We start from the raw sequence: 23,782 nt of genomic DNA, 5'->3' as shown, positions 1-23,782 counted from the left end.
AGAAGGAAAACATTTTATTTTAGAAGCATGCAATAGGAAATGGCAGACAGTTTGGGACTCATGTCATACAGATTGACACTATTACAAGGTTCAAAAAACCATAAAGAAAAGCTAAATAATTCACAGCGTAAATAGAAAAGAACACGTTATTTTCACACATTTACGAACAGGACATTTAAATCTAAATCATACTTTACACATTATAGGGAAACATAACACAGGTCTATGTGATGTTTGTTTAATAGAGGAAACTGTAGAGCATGTTATGAAGATATGTAAGATATATGAAATAGAAAGGAGGATTCTTAAGGAAGAATTACAAGCAGTAGGATGCCAGGAATTTACTATAACCAGAGGCGGACAAAGTGCTCAACTCCATTACTTGAGTGAAAGTACAGATACTGCTGGTCAAATATTACTCCATTACAAGTAAAAGTTGTAAAGACAGATTTTTACTTAAGTAAAAGTACAGAAGTACTTGCTTTTAAAAGTACTTAAGTACCAAAAGTAAAGCACCCCTACCCACCCCCACAAAAGCAAGATGGTAGTGATCTCACACAGCTCTGACAGTGTGTGCGCACATCTATGTGTAGCCATTCATCCACATTTGAACAGAGTGGACAGTGAAATCCTGTAAATACAGAGTGATACGAAAGAAAACAAAAATCAAACCTGCTTTAAAACCCAGCAACACAACTGTAGATGTATAACTTTACAACAGCAACACTGCTTTAACAAAAAAGCAAAGCAGCAAGACTTATTTGACATCAAAACAAACATTTGAAATGCTGTCTAATCGCTCTCGCTGTACTTTAATGTCACACACAGAACAGTCTGTGCAGTGCTGCTTCAGTCAAACACCTTTTGTGTTTTATTAGGAGACGCACAACAGGGCTTCTGTGGCTTTATAGCTAATATTTTCACCTACACAATTTAGCAAAATCAGACAATATTGTGTCTAACATATACCACAATATTAAATTCTTATTATTTAATTGTAAATAAATATCACATTTGGAACGGATCAGTGTTCAAAAAATGCTGGGAAATCACTTCATGTAGCCCTACAAGAGTGATTACTGATAAACTGTCTGAAAAAAAAACTGTTTTTAGAGAAGAAAGAAATCACCCACTGACTTTCAGAGCTGCTACATACAGTAGTAATGACTTCGAGGACCTTCATAGAAATGTAGTGGAGTGAAAAGTACAATACTTGTCTTTCAAATGTAGTGAAGTTAAAGTCACAAGTTCCCAGAAAAAATAATACTCAAGTAAAGTACAGATACTCAAAGTGTACTTAAGTACAATACTCAAGTAAATGTACTTAGTTACTGTCCGCCTCTGACTATAACCAGCTTATTAAATGACGGTCCAAATTCAGGAAAACAAATGCATGCAGTCATGAGATTTATTAAGAATAATGGGTTATATAATAAGATATAGGAGGGTTTGTTCATTCTTTTCACACTCCATCACAGTAGGTGGCGATATGCACCTTTGAAGTTGGTTCGCAACTCGCCATTAAATTAAACGAAGAAGAAAAGCGTCGACGATTATTTTGTCATCAGCCTGCGTCTGAGTGCGAAGATGGCGTCGGTGGATTTAAGAGGTAGTTTCAGAGATTTCGCGAATTAATTTACAAATGGTTTTATTTTTTCTCAGCTTTATTTCTGTTAAATTCCTTTCGTCATCATATTGAAATGCTGTAAAAGAAATGCAAAACAGCTCATCAAAATGTTGGCTTTGTCAGACCAACGTAATCACAGTGCTCTTTAGCATTGTCGCTATAGTTTGTTGTAGAAGGAGGCCCGCAGTATTCTCTGCATTTTCTACGATGTTTTTTATTTTATTATTTTACTCCTTTGACGTAAATGTTCTCATTCGAATATGATTTTGTGCTTTGTGTTGGTCAGATAATTTGCTGGGCATCTCGTGGGTGGACAGTGGCTGGGTGCCCATCCTGAACCCCAGCAACGTACTGGAGTATTTCTCCGAGAGGAGTAACCCCTTCTATGATCGAACCTGCAACAACGAGGTGGTGAAAATGCAGAGATTAACCCTGGATCACCTCAAGTAAGCACTGCACTATGCCATTAAAACGGTGTTATACATACATCAGATGCATACTCTTAATCATGTCGGTAATATTTTTGATATACAGGTATAATACATGCATGTGTGTTTATTTTACTGTCACTACTGATTGATTTCCTATTCGATTAAAATAGGTAGAGCTGTGTTTGTGTCTAATTGTGTTTTCTGTGTGTGTAGTCAGATGGTGGGTGTGGAATATATTTTGCTTCACGCACAGGAGCCGATTCTGTACATCATCAGAAAACAGCAGAGACAGTCACCAACACAAGGTGAGTTTCTGCACTGCTCTTCAGTTTCTGCTGCCTGTGTTGATGTATTTGCTTTTAATATTGTAATACAAGGATATTTTTGGTTTGGTGTCTGCGTTGTATTTTCAGATGCTTTTTTTGTATCATTTGCAATGTTGACTTGCAATCCAGGTCAAGTTAATGGACATGATACTTAACACAAAGGACAATGTTTGATACAAAGTGCACCAGAATGGCAAAAAGGACAATGATGCAATTTCAAAACATTTTAAACATAGGATGTTGTTGTAGTTTATTTGCAAACTTTCTATACATGGTTTGCTTGAAGATTGACTATGCATTTGAACATTTAATAGATTAAATGCTTTTATCACTAATGCGTCACATTTCTGTCTTTAGTTGTTTTTGCTTATACATTACTTCTTTGAGATACTGAATTGCAAGAGAATTTTAGGTGACAGGAGTTATTGTTTCAGGAGTTACTACATTTTAGTATTACCTACTATTATTATTATTATTATTACAATGCTATTTTTTTCATTCTGAAAGACCAGGAATGTTCTTTATCACAATAAATGGGATCCTTTTTGTTGACTTTACATTCAACATGCTGACATTCAATTTCTTTGCAGAAAAAAAACATGTATGTGTTTCCCTTCCCAGTGATCCCTCTTGCTGACTTCTATATAATAGCTGGAGTGGTGTATCAAGCGCCTGACTTGGGATCAGTCATCAGTTCCAGAGTGGTGCGTTATAACCCTAGAACAATCTTCCTAACTCCTACTTCTATCAGTATGAACATTAATATTTTGTTTGTTTTGATGTGATCTAGCTCTCAGCGGTTCATGGGATTCAGTCTGCGTTTGATGAGGCGATGTCTTTCTGCAGATACCACCCATCCAAAGGGTACTGGTGGCACTTTAAAGAGCAGGAGGAGAAAGGTGAGAACACGCACACAGCAGCAGGAAGCACAATCTCAACAAGTACAACTGTACCTATCTAAAATTGTGTTTCGTATGTGTGATTTATAGAAAGGGTAAAGCCTAAATCTAAGCGGAAAGAGGAGCCGAGTTCTTTGTTCCAAAGGCAGAGAGTTGACACGCTGTTACTGGACCTGCGCAATAAATTTCCCCCAACTTTCTATCAGGTATTAACAATATACACATGAAACATTTCTAACTTGTTTCTGAATGTTGTTTTAATTAGAGCAACATATCCCATTTCAATTCTCATTTCATGTCTGTTTCAGTCCAAACCAGGAGAGAAGCCTGTCCCAGGTATGCAAATACTTGACTCGGTCTCACCTTATCACACGCTACAGATGAAAATCATGTTTAGTTATTTGTAAATTATAAAACTCATCTGAATGGCAAAACTTGGGGAAATAAACCTTGACATTTGTCAGATTTACTGTAGATGGTATGGATTATGCACAATGGACAATGCATTTATTGTATACCTACATGTTTCCAAATCATACTTGCATTTAAAAAATACTAGGATGTAATTACATGTGTAATTCATATATTTGGAAAAGCAGCATAATACAGTACTGTTTACATGTGGTTTGATTGAAGACTGACTGTCCGTTGGATAATTTAGCCGATTAAATGCTTTCATCACTAATATAGAAGAAAAGAAAAGCTAAAGCTTTGTTGACATTAGAAATATCCTGCACTCATTGCTGATGAGAAGTGATTTTTATAAACTCACTCTCTATCCATAGTGGAGGTAAAGAAAGAACCTGAAGTGCCAGTTGAGACAGTGAAGCCTCCAGAAGAGCGAGAAACAAAGCCTCCGGCCCCTCCGGGCCCTGCTCGGCCAGCCCCACAAACTACACCCAACAAACCACCACCTGAGAAACGTGCACGCCTACAGTGACACACATGCTGGTCAGCCACAAACAACTGTAACGTTGCAGGACTTATGTGGGCAGTTCTCTGCACCAGCTAGCCAAGGGTGGACATTTACGATTATTGTATATAAATGCTTTTTCTTTATAATTTAATACTTTTTGTAATAAGGAAACTGAAATGTCTTTATTTCATCTTAATGTCATTTTCTATATTTCAGTATTACTGAGTTGTAGTATTATGCAATTCTGTCACTCACAGTAAAAAAATACACGTAAAAAAAAAAAAACCTGTACAATCTTTTTCTGATTAAAATGTTTATGTATGTCCTTTTGTAAGTGGTTCAATAGATTGCGTTTAATGGTTTTCCGATAGAGATGCGACAGTGCGCAGCGCCCTCTTGTGTTCATATGGGTACGTGCATCTTTAACGCTGCTACGTGAATGTGAACTGCGCTCTGTATTCAGTGCACTAAAACAGACTCATAGCCAGCAGACATGTTCTGATGAGAATTGAGTTTTTCCTCTTATAACAGTGACAATTAGTTCAACCCAAATACTGCCAGTCCTGACCTAGTTTATTCCACCTGGATGCGCACAGTAGTCGTGCTTACAGTAACAATACATAACGGTACGATGTATTCATAGATTTTTAAAAATTTCCACGATATTCTTTCGTGTACCAGCAAACTGACTAAGAGGATCTCGATAGGGATTGATTTATTTATTAAATAATGTATTTAGGTAAACGGGTTGCAAAAAAATCACAGTATCGCCCTAGATGTTTTTGTTCGTCGATACTCGCGTTCGCCGCGCGGGGGCGCTGCAAAATATCGCGTCTCTCCAGCACGCGCAGTGCCACTTTCTGGCGAGCTGTACGCGAGCAGCCGGGTGCGCGCAGAGCACGATGGGACGGGAAGCGCAGCGTTGGAGGACCACAGAGAAGAAGATGGCTGCGACGGGGCTCGACGGGCCAGCGCTGTTATCTCCTGCGCCGAGACGGCTAGAGAGGGTATAGGGGGTAAATATGGGGTCGCAGACCCTCCAGATCCTGCGGCAGGGCGTGTGGGCATCGGTGACGGGTGGATGGTACTACGACCCCCACCAGAACACCTTCGTGAACGCACTTCACCTTTACCTGTGGCTGCTGCTGCTCTGCCTCCCGTTCACGCTCTACATGGTGAGAGATGCAGCCGTCGGTTTTTTTCTTCTCTCCATCCTTTAGTCGTTATCAGCCTATCTCTATCTATCTAGTCTTTCCTCATTTTTATCCATCTCTCCATCCCCCTCTCTTTCTCTCTAGCTCATCTCTCTATTTCCAGTACACACAGGCTGTATTTCTCTTCCCCGTTTCTCTTCATCTCCCCTACGGCGTTTCCGTGGTCATGGAAGTCCTAGAAATATTTTAGAATTGTGATTTCCAGATCTGGGAAGGTCAAGGAAATGTATATTACTTGTATGTTTTCTGGTTATGCTCAGCGCTGTGATATTTCTTTGCGTATCCATTGTTTTGTGTGAATGACATTTCTGAAAATGTAGTATTTTTAAAATAGAATTTCCAGTATTCTTTAACAATTGGAAAAAAGTCGTGGAAATGTGTTCTAAAGGTGTGGGAGTTCTTGTTGACAGCGATGTGGGTCTGGGGTCTGTTTGTTGAAACCACTGGATCGGTTCTGTTCTGGTTTGATGAGTGTTTGTTGTGGTTTTGACTTGGTTTTTCAGCAGAGTTGGGTATTTCAGACGTGCTGTCATGAGGTTTGGTCTGTGTTTAGTCTCTGTCTGCTCTAAAAGGATAGTTCAGCCAAATATGAATATTCTGTCATAATTTACTCGCCCTCATGTCTTTCCAAAGCTGTTTGACTTACTTTCTTGTGGAACACAAAAGAAGATATTTTAAAGAAGGTTAGTGAGCCAAACTGTTTGACTTCCCTTGTTTAGAAAAAAATACACAGAGGAAAGAAACTTTAACATGCATTAATATAACACTCTGGCACTACCATAGAAAACACATTTTGGGTTTACAAAAGAGCAGCATTTATTTAAAAAATATATTTTTACATTATAAATGTCTTTACTGTCGCTTTTGGTCAAGTTTAATGTGTTTTTGCTGAATAAGACCTTTTTTTTTTTTTAAAGAATCTTGTGAAATTAAACTTTTGAATGATATTAGCTCAAAACGACACACTAATGGCTTGTTTTCTACTAATTTAAAATGTCTTGCTGTGTTTCCTTCCAAATGTTAAAGGGGTCATATGATGCGATTTCAAGTTTCCCTTTCTCTTTGGAGAGTTACAAGCTGATTGTGCATAGATAAGATCCCTGAAGTTGCAAAGACTAAAGACTCAAAACCAAAGAGATATTCTTTATCAAAGTTAAGACTCTGCCACGCCCCCCTAAAACGGCTCGTTCTAACACGCCCCCACATATCTACCTCACTATGTGGAAATATTTGCATAATACCGCCCAAATGTGCATGCAAAGAAAGAAGGCGTGATTTCAGTAACCGCAGTTAGTGTTGAAGCAGCCATGTCAGGGAGACGCTGTGTGTTTCTAGGCGAAAGCAAAAGCACTTTATTTGGCCTTCCGAAAGTAGATGCATTTAGGAATCTTTAAGATTACTTACAACAGAACAGCAATGCATTTTATGGACGACCCTTTCGTGAACCTAGGAGAGGAGGTAATTCTGACTTTGCTATGACAATCTGGCGCTTCTGAATCAGCTACTGTTTTGTTATTAGTTTAAGTATTTGCTATTGACTGTTCAAATGCGGAGTTTTGCGCATCGTGTGTGTGCGCGTGTGTGTGTGTGTGTGTGTGTGCGTGCGTGCGTGTGTGTGTGAGAGAGAGAGAGAGAGATCACAGTGGAGTCAGCTGTCATAACCGTGGCTTGTGTACTGCAAACACACACCAGCTTCATCACTGCGTCTGGTCTGTTACGAGACTCTGTTCCCCTTTCAGGCTCTGTCTTTACATTTATTTTGAAAGATGAAGCTCACGATTATGATAAGGGGCGTTACATTTCCGACGAGTGCTTGCGGTGTTCGGCCAATCACAATGCACTGGGTCAGCTGGCCAATCAGAGCAGACTGCGCTTGTCGGAAGGAGGGGCTTTGTAGAAAATGAAGCGTTTCAGAAAGGCGGGGCATAGAGGACCTACAATAATGTACAGTATTTGAAATAATGTGTTTTTTGAACATTAAAGCATGTCAACATATTCTGTTACACCAAATACACAAAATAATGATCTTTAAAAAAGCATCATATGACCCCTTTAAAGTTTTTTTCATGGAACCATAGTTGCCAATAAAAAAAAACATCCCACAGTGGCTTTGTTTATAACGCATATCAGCTCATTTTAATTATGCTTTCAGCCACCAAAGTATAGTACTCTCAAGTTTGGCACATCTTATCATATTTAAACTAATTCAACATATTTTATTCCAAAATCATTACAAAAAATGCAGGAAAAACTGTACAGATTCCATCTTTGTCATAGCAACTCTTGCACCATGATGTAACATGTAACATTATACTCCTGTTTGCAGTCTATTTTAAGAAGATACTTGTAATAGACAATACTGTGTGTTAATTTTGAAGCCATGCTCATTCTGTGGGTGAGGTATCAGGGCAGGTCTATACAGATGGAGAGACTGGTGCCACTCAGTCCATATTTAACTTCCAGCACAGATCCATCCATCTAGGTTCTGCTTGAATGCTCAATTACCTTTAAACAACAGCTAAACAATATAATGTAAAGACCCACAGTAGTGCTGCAATATCTGTATCAGTGAGGTGATGTGTGTGTTTTTTGTGAATGAATATTGAAGAATATGGGTCTGGGTGTGTGTGTGTGTGTGTGTGTGTGTCAGATATGGAGAGGTGTTTAGGGCAGTATGGTGTTAGGTGGCTTTGCTAGAGACAGATGTCCATTCAGTGCAAGGCTGTTTTTAGCTTCTGTCTTCTGGTTACGAATGAAATATTGTTGCCTCTTTTCATAACCCTGTAACTCTGTATAACACGGTCCTATATTTGTGTATGATATTTATACAACAGAATGATGTTAATAGGCTGGAATATGTGAGCTCAGCATATCATACCCCCAGTGCTTTGGTTTGCTTTAATGTCAATATTTGAAATGCGGTGGCTTTAAAAAAAAAATTTATTTGATGGGTAAAATGAATAGATCAATGATAGATCTAAAGATTGTATACAAATGTTCAGAAGTTGTGGTCTGTAAGGTTTTTTCATGTTTTTTTTTAAAGAAGACTTTTCTGGTCACCAAGGCTGCATTTTACACAGTAAAAACTATAATATAGATCATTTTGTTTTTACAAGTTTAAATAACTGCTTTCTATTTTAATATATTTTAAAAATGTAATTCATTTCTGTCAGGGGAAAGCTGAATTTTTAGCAGCGGTTACTCTAGTCTTCAGTGTCATATGATCCCTCAAAAATCATTCTAATTTGCTGATTTGGGGCTGAAGAAACTTTTTTTTATTATCATTAATATTGAAAAGTGTTATGCATTGTGTTAAGCTGTGATGCATTTTCTTTTTTCAGGGTTATTTGATGGATAGAAAGTTCAAAAGAAGAGCATTTATTTGAAATATCATATATATATATATATATATATATATATATATATATATATATATATCAATAATATTTTATAACATAAATGTCTTTACTGTCATTACTTTCAATTTAATGCATTCTTTGCTGAATAAAAGTGTTATTTTCTTTAAACATAAATAATATATATTTGTTCAAAATCACAAAAATACTTTTTCAACTCATTTTAAACCTCTTACTGTGTCTCTCTTTCTCTGTAGGCCTTGCCCCCCACAATGGTGATTGTGGGTATCTACTGCGGGGTGATAGCAGGAATGTTTGCGCTGCTGAAGGCAGTGAATTATCGCCTGCACACTGCGCTGGATGAGGGGGAGGTGGTGGAGCTGCGGGCCAAAGGGAGCGAGGGACGGGGCCAGGGGGCAGAGCACCAACGTGAGGGTACCGGCACCCGGCAGGTAGACTCGAACGGGCCTGGGTAAGAATCACGGTTTTCTCTCATAAGCCATAACAAAATGTACTGCACAGGTAATATTTTTTATTTTGTATAAACCGATTTGATTTAGCTTAGGAAGGCTCTGGTTTGGCTCAGACACGGGTTAGAATCGTCTCATATTCTGAATCATTCCAAGACACATTGTGAATCATCTCAGGGTTTAATTCTTCTCTAGAAACGTTCTGATTTGGCTCTGGAAGGTAATGATTCAATTTAAGAAAAGCTTTTAAAATCATTTCACGTTTTGAATCTTCACAGGAACGATTCTGATTCTGCTCAGAAAGGTTCTGGTTCAGCTCAGTAAAGTTCTGATTAAAGGGACTGTTGCTCAGCGGTAGAGGTGTTTCTGAGAACTAATCTGCTGTCATGCTGGATCTATTCATCACCCACTGAGACAGACAAAAAGGGAGGAGGGAAATGGGTTAATCGGGAGAACTGAAATAGAGCCTTATAAACCAACACACACAGGCTGATGCTTTTGTTCATTCACTCAGAAGAGTCAGAAACGGTCTGCAAACTTTCAGAGGTGAGATAATTGCTAGGTTGCACATTTTCTAGGAGAGCAAGCACTGTAAACACTGTAAATCACTCAAATCATGAATCAAGCATTTTAGCAAAGTTTTTTTTACAGACATCAACAACTTTTCATGTATTAGAAAAGAACACATGTCTTATTTTCTTGCATTCTTATCTCTATGAAATAAAGAGAAATGGAGAGTCTCTTAAATGGACTATAAACACACGTCTGGAGGGGCATTCCTGGTTGGTAAGATAGCACTAATTAAGGAAATACGGTATATGATATGAAGAGCTCATGTGTTCCTAATTGTTCCAGAGACACGCATGTACGTCCCGAATGAAATAAAACAACCGCCCATTTCTAGCAGTGGGATTACCATTCACCACAACATTTTATCCTTTGGGGGCCAAGCAAAATAAACCTCCTAAAAATATTAAAAACGGTATAATCTCCCAAAAAGTGAAGGGAGGAGGGGTGGATCTCTGTCTAATGGGTGGCAGACATTAGATAGAGAGACGCTAGAAATGATCTCTCTGTCGGTGCCTGAGCTGCTGTGCAAGTTTGATAATAAATGACATTAACTCTCTTGAACCCTCAGGGCTGTTCCTCTGTTAGTGTTGCTAGGTAACTAACCTTTTGTGTGTGTGTGTGCAGGGATCCAGGGGGTGGAATAGAGATGTCTGATTTTGCACAGGAGGAGACGCCACCGGTCGACTGCAGCTCACGGAACTCTTACGTAGGAATGGACTCCAACCATCAGGTGTGTTTGTGTGTGTTTGCTTTTTTTGTGTGCATTGCTTTTGTTTGTTTTTTTTAACTTGAGTCACTTTATAATCTGATTTGATTAATTTTTCCTAAAATGTGGTATAGTTCACAGAAATGTATTACCACTCCAATATACCAGTACCACCGCAGTAAAAATAATACTTGTTTTCTTCACAGATAAATTAGACTGAAATAATTGTATAGTTACCTTGAATGTTTAAATCTTATTTTCTAGAACATCTAAAATGACTTATTATACATTTATTATGGGGAAGTCGTGGCCTAATGGTTAGAGAGTCGGACTCATAACCCAAAGTTGCGGGTTCGAGTCTCGTACCGGCAGGGATTGTAGGTGGGGGGAGTGAATGTACAGAGCTCTCTCCCACCTTCAATACCACGACTGAGGTGCCCTTGAGCAAGGCACCGAACCCCCAACTGCTCCCCGGGCGCCGCAGCAAAAAAAATGGCTGCCCACTGCTCCGGGTGTGTGTTCACTGCTGTGTGTGTGCACTTTGGATGGGTTAAAATGCAGAGCACTAATTCCAAGTATGGGTCACCATACTTGGCCACATATCACATATCATATCACGTCACTTTATTATAAATTGTATTATGTTAATTTTAACCAGAGTTGGGATAATGTATTACTAAGTAATTTATTACTGTAATTTAATTATTTTTATCTTGAAAAAGAAAAGTAATTAAGGAAGAGTATTAAGTAAAAGTAATTTTATTACAGGTACTTCTGATGTAATTGCATTAAATGCAATTCTATAGAAAACGGTAGTGGATTTAACATCAAAATTTAACGTCTAATGTTTTTAATGTAACCTCCCTTTAAATATACTGGTCAGTTCAAGAATAAATAATGCAATTCCATATTATTTATTTGAAAGCATTACAAGAGTAGTTTCATGTCAGTCCTTGTACCGTTAAACTGGTCGAGGCTGATATGAGATTTAGAAATGAGTATTTGCAATACTTTTTAAGAGAGAGAGAGTAATTAGTACAGTAATCTAATTACACTGTTGAAGATGTAATTAGTAGCTAGTAGTCAATTACTTTGTTAGAGTAACTTACCCAACACTGATTGTAGTTACCACTGCTCTGATTATGTGTTAACATTTGTGAATATTAGTGTTATTAGCTATTATTGGTGTTATTAGCTAAATAAAGCTGTCCTGGTTTAGAGTCTTTGTCTGTTTGAGGGCAACCCATCAGTCAGAATCTCTGCCTTTCGCTGAAGTTTAATAGGTGAAATCTCAGGGGTGTTATGTTCTGGCTTGTAGTACTGCTTGTCCCAGACTGTCTGTGTATGTGTTGGGTCAGAAACTGTTGGTTGAATCATGAAATAATAGAGAAGAATCTCAAGCTGAAAGTCATGTCAGTTGGTTGTCATGTGATTAAATGACTGTGATTTTGTTTTTGTGCAAGTCTGCTAAATTAGTAACAGTGATGGGAAGTTAGAAACATCATGATCTCATGTAAATGACTCATCGGAGCTGGTTTCATTGATCTTGTCTGTCTCTCTTTCCCTACAGATAACATCCCATGGAGGCTCAGTCACAACCAAACGTGAGACATAGATTTTGTTTTTAAACTTCTGACGGTATTAGTATGTGGCAACAAAAAGAAGGAATAGTTGAAAATGGAAAATGCTGTTATTTATTCACCTGCATTTAGACAAAAGTCTTGTCTTAAGAATCTTTTGTTTCTTGATCACTCTTGATTGATTGTGTGTTATATACAAGATGAGTCAAATAACAGCAGCAGGAACATTACAGGGTGTCCACTAGTGTTCACTAGAAGTTGTATGACTTTTTTGAGTTGTCAAAAAACTCAGAGGACACTGTGTTGTGAACCAGGTTTACTGTAGCTATAAATAGAAGTGTTTAGGATCAAAGAGAAGAGGTTTTCTGCAGACAGTGGTGATATGTCAGAAGACCTGCAGTACTGCGGGCACAGGCCAGGTCAGGGATGTGTTTGAGTAAAGTTGCAAAGGTGAGCAGGAGAGAGAGATGGCGGATGTGTTAGGTTAATGAATAAGTTATAAAACTTGACCTTCTCTTTCTCTCTCTTTGTTTGCAGGGGCAGGTGTTGGAAAGGCTCCCGATGATATCAGTTTGAGTTTGGCTCAGAGTTGCAGTCAGGACCAAGGTGTGAAACTTAATTACCATCAGCTATAGTATAATGCAATGCAAATTAGCCTCTAAAAACTCTAAAAGTTCATTACTGATCTCTCTTTAACAAATAGTTCACATAAATAGTTGTTTTTTCCATGTAACATCCAGACAGACACTGATGTATGTCTGGATGTTACATGGAAAATTTTTCTTATAGGATAGATTTAAAAGATATTACCATCAGTAATCAGTTTTTCCATTCACTTTCTAATGGCAATGAAAATGGGCAATTTATGTTTTTTTTTATTCTTTCTAAACTGGCTCACAAGGTGCTTTGGGAAAGTTTCTCAGAGTTACACATGCAATGAAACGTCTTCATGTCCTTAGCAGAACTGAGAATTGGTTGGTTAGGCTCGTATTCTTACTGACTCTGTTTAATTTCTCTAACATGTAAAGGGATGTCTGTCTCTCCAAACCAAAAGTTTGTGATCAGTATGAAAGCTTTTTGTGAATAATGAGATGTGCAGAGAGGTAATGTCAGCACTGCACACTGGGCTCAGTCTTTCTAAAGCACATAATAAAAAGACATTATGGACAGTGTGGTGTTTGGATAGTGTGCAGAATGGATTATTGGTAATGTAGGTCAAATGATTTTGGCAGATGACTGTATCGGTTCTTAACACTGCATTAGTGCTCAGGAAACTGTGTGTGTTTATTAGGGATGTACATAACTGCATTTTGACTTGATCCTGATTTCTTTAAGCTGTTTAAACATGTTTTTGAATTCAAAAACTTCTAAATGGAGCACAATGGGGTCATGTTCTGCATGTTTTTAAATTTTGGACTGTAATGCTGGATCATCAATGATCCAGTGATTGAAAAGTGTCTATTTGGTTATTGATTAACTTTATCATAAAGCCCGCACTGCCTAACAATGCGTGAACATTGCAGTGGAAAAACATAGCTCAGTGCCATTCAAAAGACTACAACCCTGCCACTTTGGGTTGTGTAATGAGTTTTAGTTTTTCTTAGTACACCGCTAATATAATCAATTATATATGCACACAATTACATTTGGAAAGATGCAAGCTTTGCTTCCGAATGCCCAAAGTAAAGATACAGTGTCAGTTTAATAACTTTTGTTAACCCAGCAAGTCTTCATTCACAATGAATATTCACAATGAATATTTAACATATATGTAACAACTGGAAAGCGTGCAATATGTAAACAATATGATTTACACACTAAATCCAGCAGAAACTCCTACAAAATCAGCATATTTTTATGTGCTTATGACAAATGTCACTACCTACACCTTACTGAAATTTTCACTTGATATCTACTGTATATAAAGTTGACGATTCTGAACTTTTCGACACTTTCACCACTTTCTCTTATCCGCTGTCAATCCCACAATCGATCGCACAAGCTTGTTGCTTGACTCCCATAGGAATGAATTGAAAGCACCCGCTCCCTTCCTCTTGCTCTGTGCCAATGTAAACGCATCATAACTGACTTCAGTGGAAAAAAAAGAAAGTCACAAGAAGAGCAGGTCATTACATTTTTGTAACACAACACACACCAATAAATCGTTTGCAGTAAGACCTGGATTGTCTATTATTCTCACAGGCTCAATCTTGGCTCCAATTCAATGTAATTTTAATACACTTTTTTTTATATATTTCTCTTTCCCTCTAGATTTGATGTTGGACCCAAAGATGTTCTGCCTCGTCTCCAATGACTCTTTTGCCTCCATGCAGCCATCAACCTCATTGGCTCAGGAACTTTATGGCTCCACCCCTCACCCTTTTAGTCAGTCCCTGTCCTCTTGTGACACAGAAATTACTGCCCATCTTTCCACCCACTCACAGTCTTTCCGGAAAGAGTCATCTCGACCTCGTGGATTGCCTCGGACCTCAAGTTCTGCGGGATCTGCTTTTCCAGATCCTTCTCTGCCCGAGTTCAGCCTGTACCCTCCACCCCGTCGGGGAGGACTGGATCCTGTCTGTGAAATGGAGGCCTCCAGGTCACAGAGGGCAACAGAGAGCTCTGAGCAGCCAGACTCTGGAACTCCCAGCACTTCAGGAACAGAATGTCACAGATATCATCCGAAGGAGCACCGCAGGATATCACGGTCTGTTTCCCGAGAGACAGGGGAAGGAATGTGTGCTGGGGAAGGGGGATCTGGGTTGTACCAGTCAGAGGGTGTACAGGGGGGTCGGGAAAGAAAAGGTGGACGGAGTGCCGGAAGTTTGCGGAGTTTAAGCACACGCAGTAGTGGCTCCACTGAGAGCTACTGCAGTGGGACGGACCGGGATACCAACAGTACTCTGAGCAGCCTGCACAGCGAGCAGACCAGCTCCACGCACGTAGAGAGTCTACTGTCATTGTCCGGGGATGAGAAGGTAAATGCAGGACATACCGACCCGCGTAACTCTAATATGGCCTCGGGGGAGGCTAATAAAAACCCCCATGCCAACGAACTTGCTACCAAATTGCCCGTCGGTGATGCTCCCAAACCCACAAACTCAGAGGGCCAACAGGGGGAAGGAACTGTGGCGGGACCAAGGACTAGCGTAGATGTCTCTGCTGGTCTCGCCCACCAGCACCAGGAGGCAGAACCAGACAAAGTGCATCCCAAAACAGCCAGTCTTGTTCACCGGGCTGCCTCCTCGTCTGCCGCCAACCATAGTGGCCGGCGACGCAATGGTAAGCAGCGCGCAAGCAGTTTTGATGCCAGCAAACACCGGGAATACATTTGCGGACGTGGCATGGCAAAGCCTCGCTCTGCAGTGTTCATGAAAGGAGAGGAAGACTCCAGTGATCAGAGCGAACTTAGTTGTGCCTCCAGCCTACACTCCACCCACCAGCTTAGCACAGACTCCTCATCCAGCACACTCCACTCCTGCCCCTCTCCCGAGGATCGCCGTGGCCCCTCGCTACGGGCCAAAATGAATGGTGTGCAAACCCACGGTCAGAAGTACAAGGAAAAGGAACGGGAGAAAGACAAGGAGAAGGGCAAACGCAAAGCTTCGCGACGCACTCCAAGTACAGGCAGTGCCAAAACTCATGCCCGGGTCTTGAGCCTGGACAGCAGCACTACTGTTTGCCTTAATGACCCCCACCATTTGGGGGCACCAGCAAGTTCCAGACCCCTTACCACCTCCAAGTCGGACCTGGAGGCAAAAGAGGGGGAGGTGTTGGATGCGGCATCCTTGCTGGGAAGGGCCTCTCAGCTTGAGTCAGTGACCCGGTCGAGAAACAGTCTGCCCTGCCCTATTTCCCTTAGTCACACGCAAGACACAACAACAGGATCTCGAGGTGAGCACACAGTAATGCGAGTATGTACATGCACTTATTCGCTAAGGGCTGGGAGATGATTAAAATGGTAGTTCACCTATAAATAAAAGTTCTGTGATTATTTACTCACCCTCATGTCATTCCAGACTGTATATTTGGTTCCATGAACCGCAAAAAGGAGAAGTTTATCAGGATGTTCATGCTGCTCTTTTCCATACATTGGAAGAGGATGGTGACCTGGGGCTGTTCAAGGTCCAAAAATTATAAAAACATAAAATACCCAAGCCATACAGCTTTATGTCAGGAAAAGACTTAAATGTAAAGATGCAATGTAACAGAAGTAAAGACATATAATTTCTTTCATGTTATGACATACATCTGAGTAAAATGGATTATCGAAAAATTTAAAATTGTAGGATGGAGACTTGGTTCAGTCCACTGGTTGTTGAATGAATGGTGGCAGATCTGAATGCAAGCTTGCAGTTAGGTTGTAAGAAGGGGCGGGGTTTAAGCAGACTGAATGATGAGAGAAGTCTGGTATATGTCATCAGAGAGTCCAGAGATGTTTTAATGGAAGATTGAGTTATGGCATTTTGATTAAAAATTACAAGATGAAAAAATTACACATTTCATGGATAATTTCCATTTCATGCCGCCAGGTCATTATTCACTTTCAAATCTCATTTATGTTTGCATATATTAAAATATGGCATGACAAGACGTGGCATGGCAGGTTTGACATCAGTAATGCAGGCAGTGAATAGTACATCACGATTTGTAACTGATTGTGATTGGTGAACCAATTCGGAATATGCACACATTCAAATCACACAGATGAAATTTTCAGTAAAAAAAAGACTTTTGTCTGTTCCTCACAGATATTTGTCTTGAAAGCCATTGGTCACCTTTCACTTTCAATGTATAGCAAAGAAAATACAACATTCTGCCCAACATGAAAAGAAAGAAAATCTTAGAGGTTTGGAATGAAATTAATAAATGAACTATCAATGTAAGTCGTGATCTCATTCTGAGATCAGTCTGAAGTGCTAGACATCTGAGGTCTGCAGCAGGTCAGAGCACAGATGGATGTTTTTCAGCAGAATGTAGCCGATCAGATAAACAAGCTTTGCCCAGAAGCTTGTAGATGTACATGTAGTGCATTTTGCCAGTGCAGCTGTGACCCACAAACCCCTGCAGAATTACTGAAGTCTTACTCTGACAGCCTGTTGAGTCTATATATAGGAGATCTGCAGGGTTTGTTCTTTCCTCTGGTCCACAGTGATCATGCAGTCTCTGTGCAACATTTGCTTGTGAATTGCAGTGTGAATGTGGATTCAGTATTCATAAAACATCTTGGCACCTATTTAAAACTTTACCCACTGCTAATCACTTGTGATCAAATGTTTTGAAACAGATCTTAATTTCAGATTTATACATGTCCTCTTTCTCCATTCTCCATTTGTGTTTCTGTTTAAAAGCACAGCATGTGATATATAGAGTTGTGTGTGATGTTTAGATGCGTGTGTTTTAGCTCTGTGTGATGTTTATTCCACAGCACCAGTAACTGGATCTTGTTTGAGGGAGCATTGTCTAATGTTCTTTGTCATGCTTCTGATGTCTTTTCTTAAGGCTTATTACTCACAAATTATCTGGTCTGAACATAGCAAAAGTATTGTTCTAGAGTAAACCATTCTGTCTTGATTAACACCCCTTTTAGTCCAGGATGAGATTGTTTAGACTGTTTTATTGTAGTAATAAAGTTTTACTTTCAGTGATAAGTCATCAGATAAGGTCAAAGTTCATCCGCAGTGGGAGTGCTGCAGTTAAAGTCCATGTTTAAAACTGCTTGCAAAGGAGATGCATTTAACCATCTGGATGTAGAAAGATGACAAAGCAGATTTAGTTTATATTATGCTTTTATCACAGGTAGTTTAGTTGGAAACACATTATCTTGAATTTTACTTTTTTCTTTTAATCACAATATGTTGTATGCAAGTTCTCCTTTGATTGTGCCATGTTCAGCAAAACTTCGGCGAGACTGAGGACATATAATTTTATATTATATTTAAAATGTAGATATGAAATAAATATATTTTTTAATAAATATGTATAAATACTGTATACATATATATTTTAATATTACCTATATTTATTTTTAAAATAATTAAATGTTTGACTTTTATGGTGGCCAGCGGATTGTAGATTAAAAACGCAGTTTCAATGAAGCTTCAAAGGGCTCTACACGATCCCAGCTGAGTAAAGGGTCTTATCTAGCAAAACTATCGGTCATCTTATATATATATATATATATATATATATATATATATATAACTATACTTCTTGAGCCTTAGATTGACTCTTTTTGCATTTTTCGTTCTTTTTTTAAATGTTTTTTTTTCGATACCATATGGCATTAAATCATCAGGCACTTTGCATTTGTGTTTAATTGGTGTGTTTGATGGTTCTTGTCTACGCTGGTCTTGCATGCAGCATTGCATGTTGCTAGTTCAGTAAAAGCTCATTTTTGGTGGCCCTCCTGTCTTTGTCTTCTTATGGCAGCCCCAGGGAATGACGACACAGCCACGTTTCGCCGAGAGCGTAGTACGTTTCGTCGGCAAGCGGTGCGTAGACGGCACAACGCAGGAAGTAACTCCACACCCCCAGCCTCCATCATCGGATCCCCACTCAGGTACGACTCACGCGGGGAGGGATTGAATGGTTGCAGAACACCAGCTTTGACTCACCTGTGCTGATGCCCACTTCATTATTCTTATCAACACGTTTCATCACCTTCCTCTTTTGCTAGCACACCTTTAACTGTCATTTCCACACTTCTCTGGGGCATCGCATTAAATTAAATCCTTAATTTGCTTGCTACCCTCTTCTTACTACTGTGCGGACTTAAAATTCGTCATCAGAGAAGCCCAAGCTGATCTCTTTCTGACCATTGTGCTGGTACAGGAAGCCAACGTTCTTGCATGTTGCCTTTTCAATGCAATTCAAGTCTTATTTTGGTTCTCGCATGAGTTGTTTCCATACTTCTGTTTATTTTTCCCAGTATCTATTCATGTGCTTTCACTTATTTTATCCTGTTCTGATGAACCACATCACATGGCGTCTAACTTCACCCTCACTGTCACACACTTACACATGCTGCTTCTGGAGTCTTTACTACTGTATCCCGGAGAGTTACAGTCACTGCGTCCTTCTCTCATATACTAAATCTTTCCATAACCCCCAGACACAGTCATCCTTGCCATTATAGACCGCTTCAGATGAAGAGAGAGTGTTTGAGTGCTTTGTTTCATCATCAGGCCCGGGGCATGTCTGTCTCTCTTGAAGTATCACGATGCTTTCAGTAAACTAACTTTCAGTTTCTCCAGTCAAGTTCTCTGAAATCACTCACAGGCTTCGTTCAGACAGACAGCAAAAATCCATTTTTTTTGTCATATCCAACTTAATTTGTTTAGTTGTTTTTTAGGCCGAAGACCAAAAACCACATGGAGATTTATTTTTACAAACCTGATCCAAACCAAATCCACAGTTCAAATGTATAGGGTCAGTACAATTTTCTTTAAAGAAATTAATACTTTTATTCAGGAAAGATGCATTAAGTTAATAAAAAATAAAAGTAAAGAAAAAAATATTTTAAATGCTGTTTTTTTTCAACTTTATATTCATCAAGGAATCCTGAAAAAATTTGACAGTTTCCACAAAAATATTAAGCAGCACAACTATTTTCAGTGATAGTAATAATAAATGTTTCTTGAGCACCAAACCAGAATATTAAAATGATTGTGGCATTTACCTTCTATTGAATGGGGAATGAGCAAGCAAGTGTATATTTAACACACCATCCAAATGAATGTGTAAACACAGTGATGCCTCTAATGCTTATGTTGAACTGATGAGTTCGCCAGTTGTCCGTTTTTCCATCATCTCTTTTATTTCAAAATGTTACCGTTTTTGCTGTATTTTGGATCAAATAAATTTAGGCTTGGTGAGCAGAAGAGAATTCTTTAAAAACCATTAAAAATCTTACTGTTCAAAACCTTTTGACTGGTATGTTAGCCTATAGTTTGAAGTAAAAAATATTAATATTAATAAGGAGAGTCTGAGATTTATTTGACAGTGATTTCACATTTCTTTTTTGTATGAAGGCTAAATACCAATAAAAGGTGAACATTTATTTATTTGCGCCATTTTTTTCCTAAAATATTATTTAGTTTTATAGGAGTAGGTTTCATAGAGTTGGCAAATAAATTTTTCATAAGTTTGTAGGTACAGACATCTGTTGTGGCCGTTTTTATGAGGCTTTTTTAAATAGTGTTCATATCGATATCGGAATTATATCGTATCAAACGAAATTAAGAAATATATCGTGATATAAATTTTGGCCATATCGTCCAGCCCTAATCTCTTTCCAGAATGACAGTCAGCAACTCTCTTATTACACTTATTTTGCTAATGATTATGATATTACTATGGAAACTAATGTAGATATTAGGAATGTGCCAAACAACATTTTCAAAACTGACTGGTCGGTTGGTTGCCAGAGTGACCAGTCATTAATCAACAACAAATAAACCCAGCTTCCCTGATTTTGTATTTTGCAAGATCAGATTTAAAACACAAATTGGATTTTTGTGCATTGTGAACAAAGTCATCTATTTTCCTTCACTCTGTTTCTACCGAGTGATGTTCTGTTTGCACACACACACAAACCTCAAAATCGCTCGTGCTTTTTCTAGCGGTGAAATCAGAATACTCATCCTCTTCTCTTCCCGTTCAGCTCCCCTCTCATTTTACACTTCCTGTCAGCTCTCATGACACCTCCAGAACCCCCATTCCTCTAGCACAACCATTTGTCTGTCTTTCTCTCTAAAATGTGACCTTGCACTTCCTTCCAGCATTTTGTTCTGTTTTTGTCCACCTTATCTTTATACACATACACACTCATTCTGACTTTATGAATGGGCAAAAGTACTTAAAAATGCAGTTCTTTTTAACCTTCCAAAACATTTCACTGAACAAAATTCAGAAACAGCTAACTTTGGCATTAATTTCGGGATCTTAATGTGACTTTTATGACACAGTGTTATTTTAGCATCATTATATATATATATATATATATATATATATATATATATGCATACATATACTATTATAGTATTTATTAGCATTTTTTAATTTGAAATTTTTTTAAGTTGACACAGAATATGAATGTGAAGCTTATGATGCAATCAGTGTTGTTTTAGTAATTTGATATACTATTATAGTATTCATTAGTCTTTTAAATTAGTATTTTAAGTTTTTCCATCTAAAATTTGTTTTGTTCTATTATAAAATAACCAAAAAAGCTATTTTAACAGTCTTAGTTATAGTTACAATAACAACACAGGTGCAACATTATCATCAAAGGGTACTTTCTTAGTACACAGTTGACTTCTTTGTCGAGTACTAAAGTTGACAACATGACAAAAATGCCCATCCCTGTGTCCCACATCTGAAGTCTGTTACTCATTCTGTTACTCATTGCTCCTCCAGTCTGCAGGAAGCTCTGAGTCAGGTATCTCAAGCTTCAGGGTCACAGGTCAGAGGTCAGCAATCCCGCACGCCGTCTCAGGTGACGGTATTGAGCACTAGCGCCTCCCTGCTGGTCAGGAATGGAAGTGCGCAGCTGGAGGGCTGTCCGGATAAGGCGTCCACTGTGGGCGTGACCAGCCTGCAGGATGACTTTGGTATGCACTGTAAAATTGCCTGCTGTCTGTCACATTATCTTGTTATCTTCACACCTTCCTGTTATATTTGCATCCTGTGTATCTCACATTTGCATGCTGTCTGTCACACTATTTGTCACGCCTGCATGCTGTTTCTTATCACATTCTATTTGCATGTCATTGTCTGGTATGAATATTCAGTCAGTGTGCATTTGAAGGTTTTCATCAGATTGACGGGTTGTATTGGCTGTGGAACTTAATGGTTATTTATTCAATTCAATTCAAGTTTATTTGTATAGTGCTTTTCATGATGCAAATCGTTGCAAAGCAGCTTTACAGAAAATTAAAGTTTCTACATTATATTTATAATAGCTTATCAGTGGTGACTATCTCAAGTTGATGTCCATATGGCAGAAATGTGCGGTAAAAATCAAGCAGTTAGTTAATGTCATGTAATCAAACAGACAGTGAACACTATTAACAGCAATGATTATATGTTGCGATCAAACTTATAGCAAAATTTGGTAGTTTTGTATGTTGTCTGAGGTGTTGGCATCATCTCTTCTCATGTGTTCGGTTGTCTCAGGTCTTTGTAAGGGTTGGATCCAGACTGAAGCTTGTGTAATTCCTTGTTGGCATCCCGTGGCAGAAACAGACAGAAATAGAGAAAAAATTAGCGTAGTTGTTGTTCAAACTAAGCAAAAAAAGATGTGTTCAACCCAAGCAAAAGAATGTTAATGTGCATTTGATCAGATGTAACTGAAGTACAGGGTTATGCGACACATTATGTGAATGCTTGGCTAAAGAGATGTCTTTAATTTAGATTTAAATCGAGAGAGAGTGTCTACTCTGAACCCCGGATATTATCAGGAAGGCTATTCCAGAGTTTGGGAGCCAAATGTGAAAAAGCTCTACCTCCTTTAAGGCCGGGACACACCAAGCCAACGTCGGGCCGACGGCAAGCGACGGTTGGGCTAGTTTGTTTGGTGTGTTCCACTCGTCGGCTCACGTCGGCGGCAGTTTGCCTGATTCGACATGTTGAATCGGCGTCGGGACTGTCGGCGCGAGTGAGAGCTCTGATTGGATGTTCAGTTTAGCGAGAGAGCTAAAGAGAGCAGGTTGGATTGTAGCGTGATAGAAGACTAGTTAGTTATGCAGGAGCTAAACCATTTAGGGCCTTAAAAGTTAGTAGTAATATTTTATAACTAATACGGAACTTAATACTAGGTAGCCAGTGCAGAGAATGTAAAATTGGGGTAATATGATCTTATTTTCTTGACCTGGTAAGGACTCTAGCAGCTGCATTTTGGACTACCTGTAGCTTGTTTATTGAAGATGCAGGACAACCACCTAGAAGTGCATTACAATAGTCCAGTCTAGAGGTCATGAATGCATGAACTAGCTTTTCTGCATCAGAAACAGGTAGCATGTTCTGTAACTTGCCAATGTTTCTAAGATGGAAGAATGCTGTTTTTGTAACATGGGAAATATGATTTTCAAAAGACAAGTTGCTGTCTAATATAACACCCAAATTTTTGACTGTAGAAGTAACAGTACATCCGTCTAGATGCAAATTGTAATTTATGAGATTCTGTGTACAGCTTTTTTGGTCCAATAAGTAATATCTCTGTCTTTTTGGTCATCCAGTCTTTTACATTTTGCACACTTGGTTAGCTTAGATAATTTAGAAGTTTCATCTGGTCTTGTTGAAATATATAGTTGAGTATCATCAGCATAACAATGGAAACTAATCCTGTATTTTCTAATAATATTACCAAGGGGCAACATGTATATTGAAAATAGACAGATCCTTGCGGCACTCCATACTTTACTGGATTTAATTGAGATGATTCCACATTTAAATAGACAAAGTGATAGCGATCGGAATGGTAGGATCTAAACCATCTTTAAGCCTGCCCTTGAATACCTGTATAGTTTTATAATCGATCTATGAGTATGTCATGATCTATAGTGTCGAACGCAGCACTAAGATCAAGTAAAATGAGCAATAAGATGCAGCCTTGGTCTGACGCAAGAAACAAGTCATTCGTAATTTTAACAAGTGCAGTTTCTGTGCTATGGTGGGGCCTGAAA

At 38.8% G+C, this 23,782-nt stretch overlaps 2 protein-coding genes across 2 annotated transcripts in view; both read left to right on the top strand.

The window, feature by feature from the left end:
* Positions 1-1,428: 1,428 nt before the first annotated feature.
* Positions 1,429-4,494, top strand: LOC107553190 (mediator of RNA polymerase II transcription subunit 6-like). Its single transcript, XM_016235324.1, has 8 exons — positions 1,429-1,609; positions 1,914-2,073; positions 2,272-2,363; positions 3,006-3,088; positions 3,175-3,283; positions 3,374-3,489; positions 3,592-3,619; positions 4,069-4,494. The coding sequence occupies exons 1-8, from the start codon at positions 1,588-1,590 to the stop codon at positions 4,221-4,223; spliced, it is 765 nt and encodes a 254-aa protein (XP_016090810.1). The 5' UTR covers positions 1,429-1,587; the 3' UTR covers positions 4,224-4,494.
* A 604-nt stretch (positions 4,495-5,098) lies between these two features.
* Positions 5,099-23,782, top strand: part of LOC107553174 (pecanex-like protein 1) — a 33,928-nt gene continuing 15,244 nt past the window's right edge. The window contains exons 1-8 of the mRNA XM_016235306.1: positions 5,099-5,374; positions 9,027-9,241; positions 10,434-10,539; positions 12,086-12,119; positions 12,633-12,701; positions 14,367-15,989; positions 18,528-18,657; positions 21,516-21,709. Coding sequence (XP_016090792.1) covers positions 5,222-5,374; positions 9,027-9,241; positions 10,434-10,539; positions 12,086-12,119; positions 12,633-12,701; positions 14,367-15,989; positions 18,528-18,657; positions 21,516-21,709 — 2,524 coding nt within the window. The 5' untranslated portion in view covers positions 5,099-5,221. The remainder of the gene's footprint in view (positions 5,375-9,026; positions 9,242-10,433; positions 10,540-12,085; positions 12,120-12,632; positions 12,702-14,366; positions 15,990-18,527; positions 18,658-21,515; positions 21,710-23,782) is intronic.

This window comes from Sinocyclocheilus grahami, unplaced genomic scaffold, assembly GCF_001515645.1.
Source record: "Sinocyclocheilus grahami isolate Dianchi unplaced genomic scaffold, SAMN03320097.WGS_v1.1 scaffold466.1, whole genome shotgun sequence".
Lineage (NCBI taxonomy): Eukaryota > Metazoa > Chordata > Actinopteri > Cypriniformes > Cyprinidae > Sinocyclocheilus > Sinocyclocheilus grahami.
The sequence above is the reverse complement of the archived record's forward strand: the minus strand, read 5'-3'. Positions and strand labels throughout refer to the sequence as shown.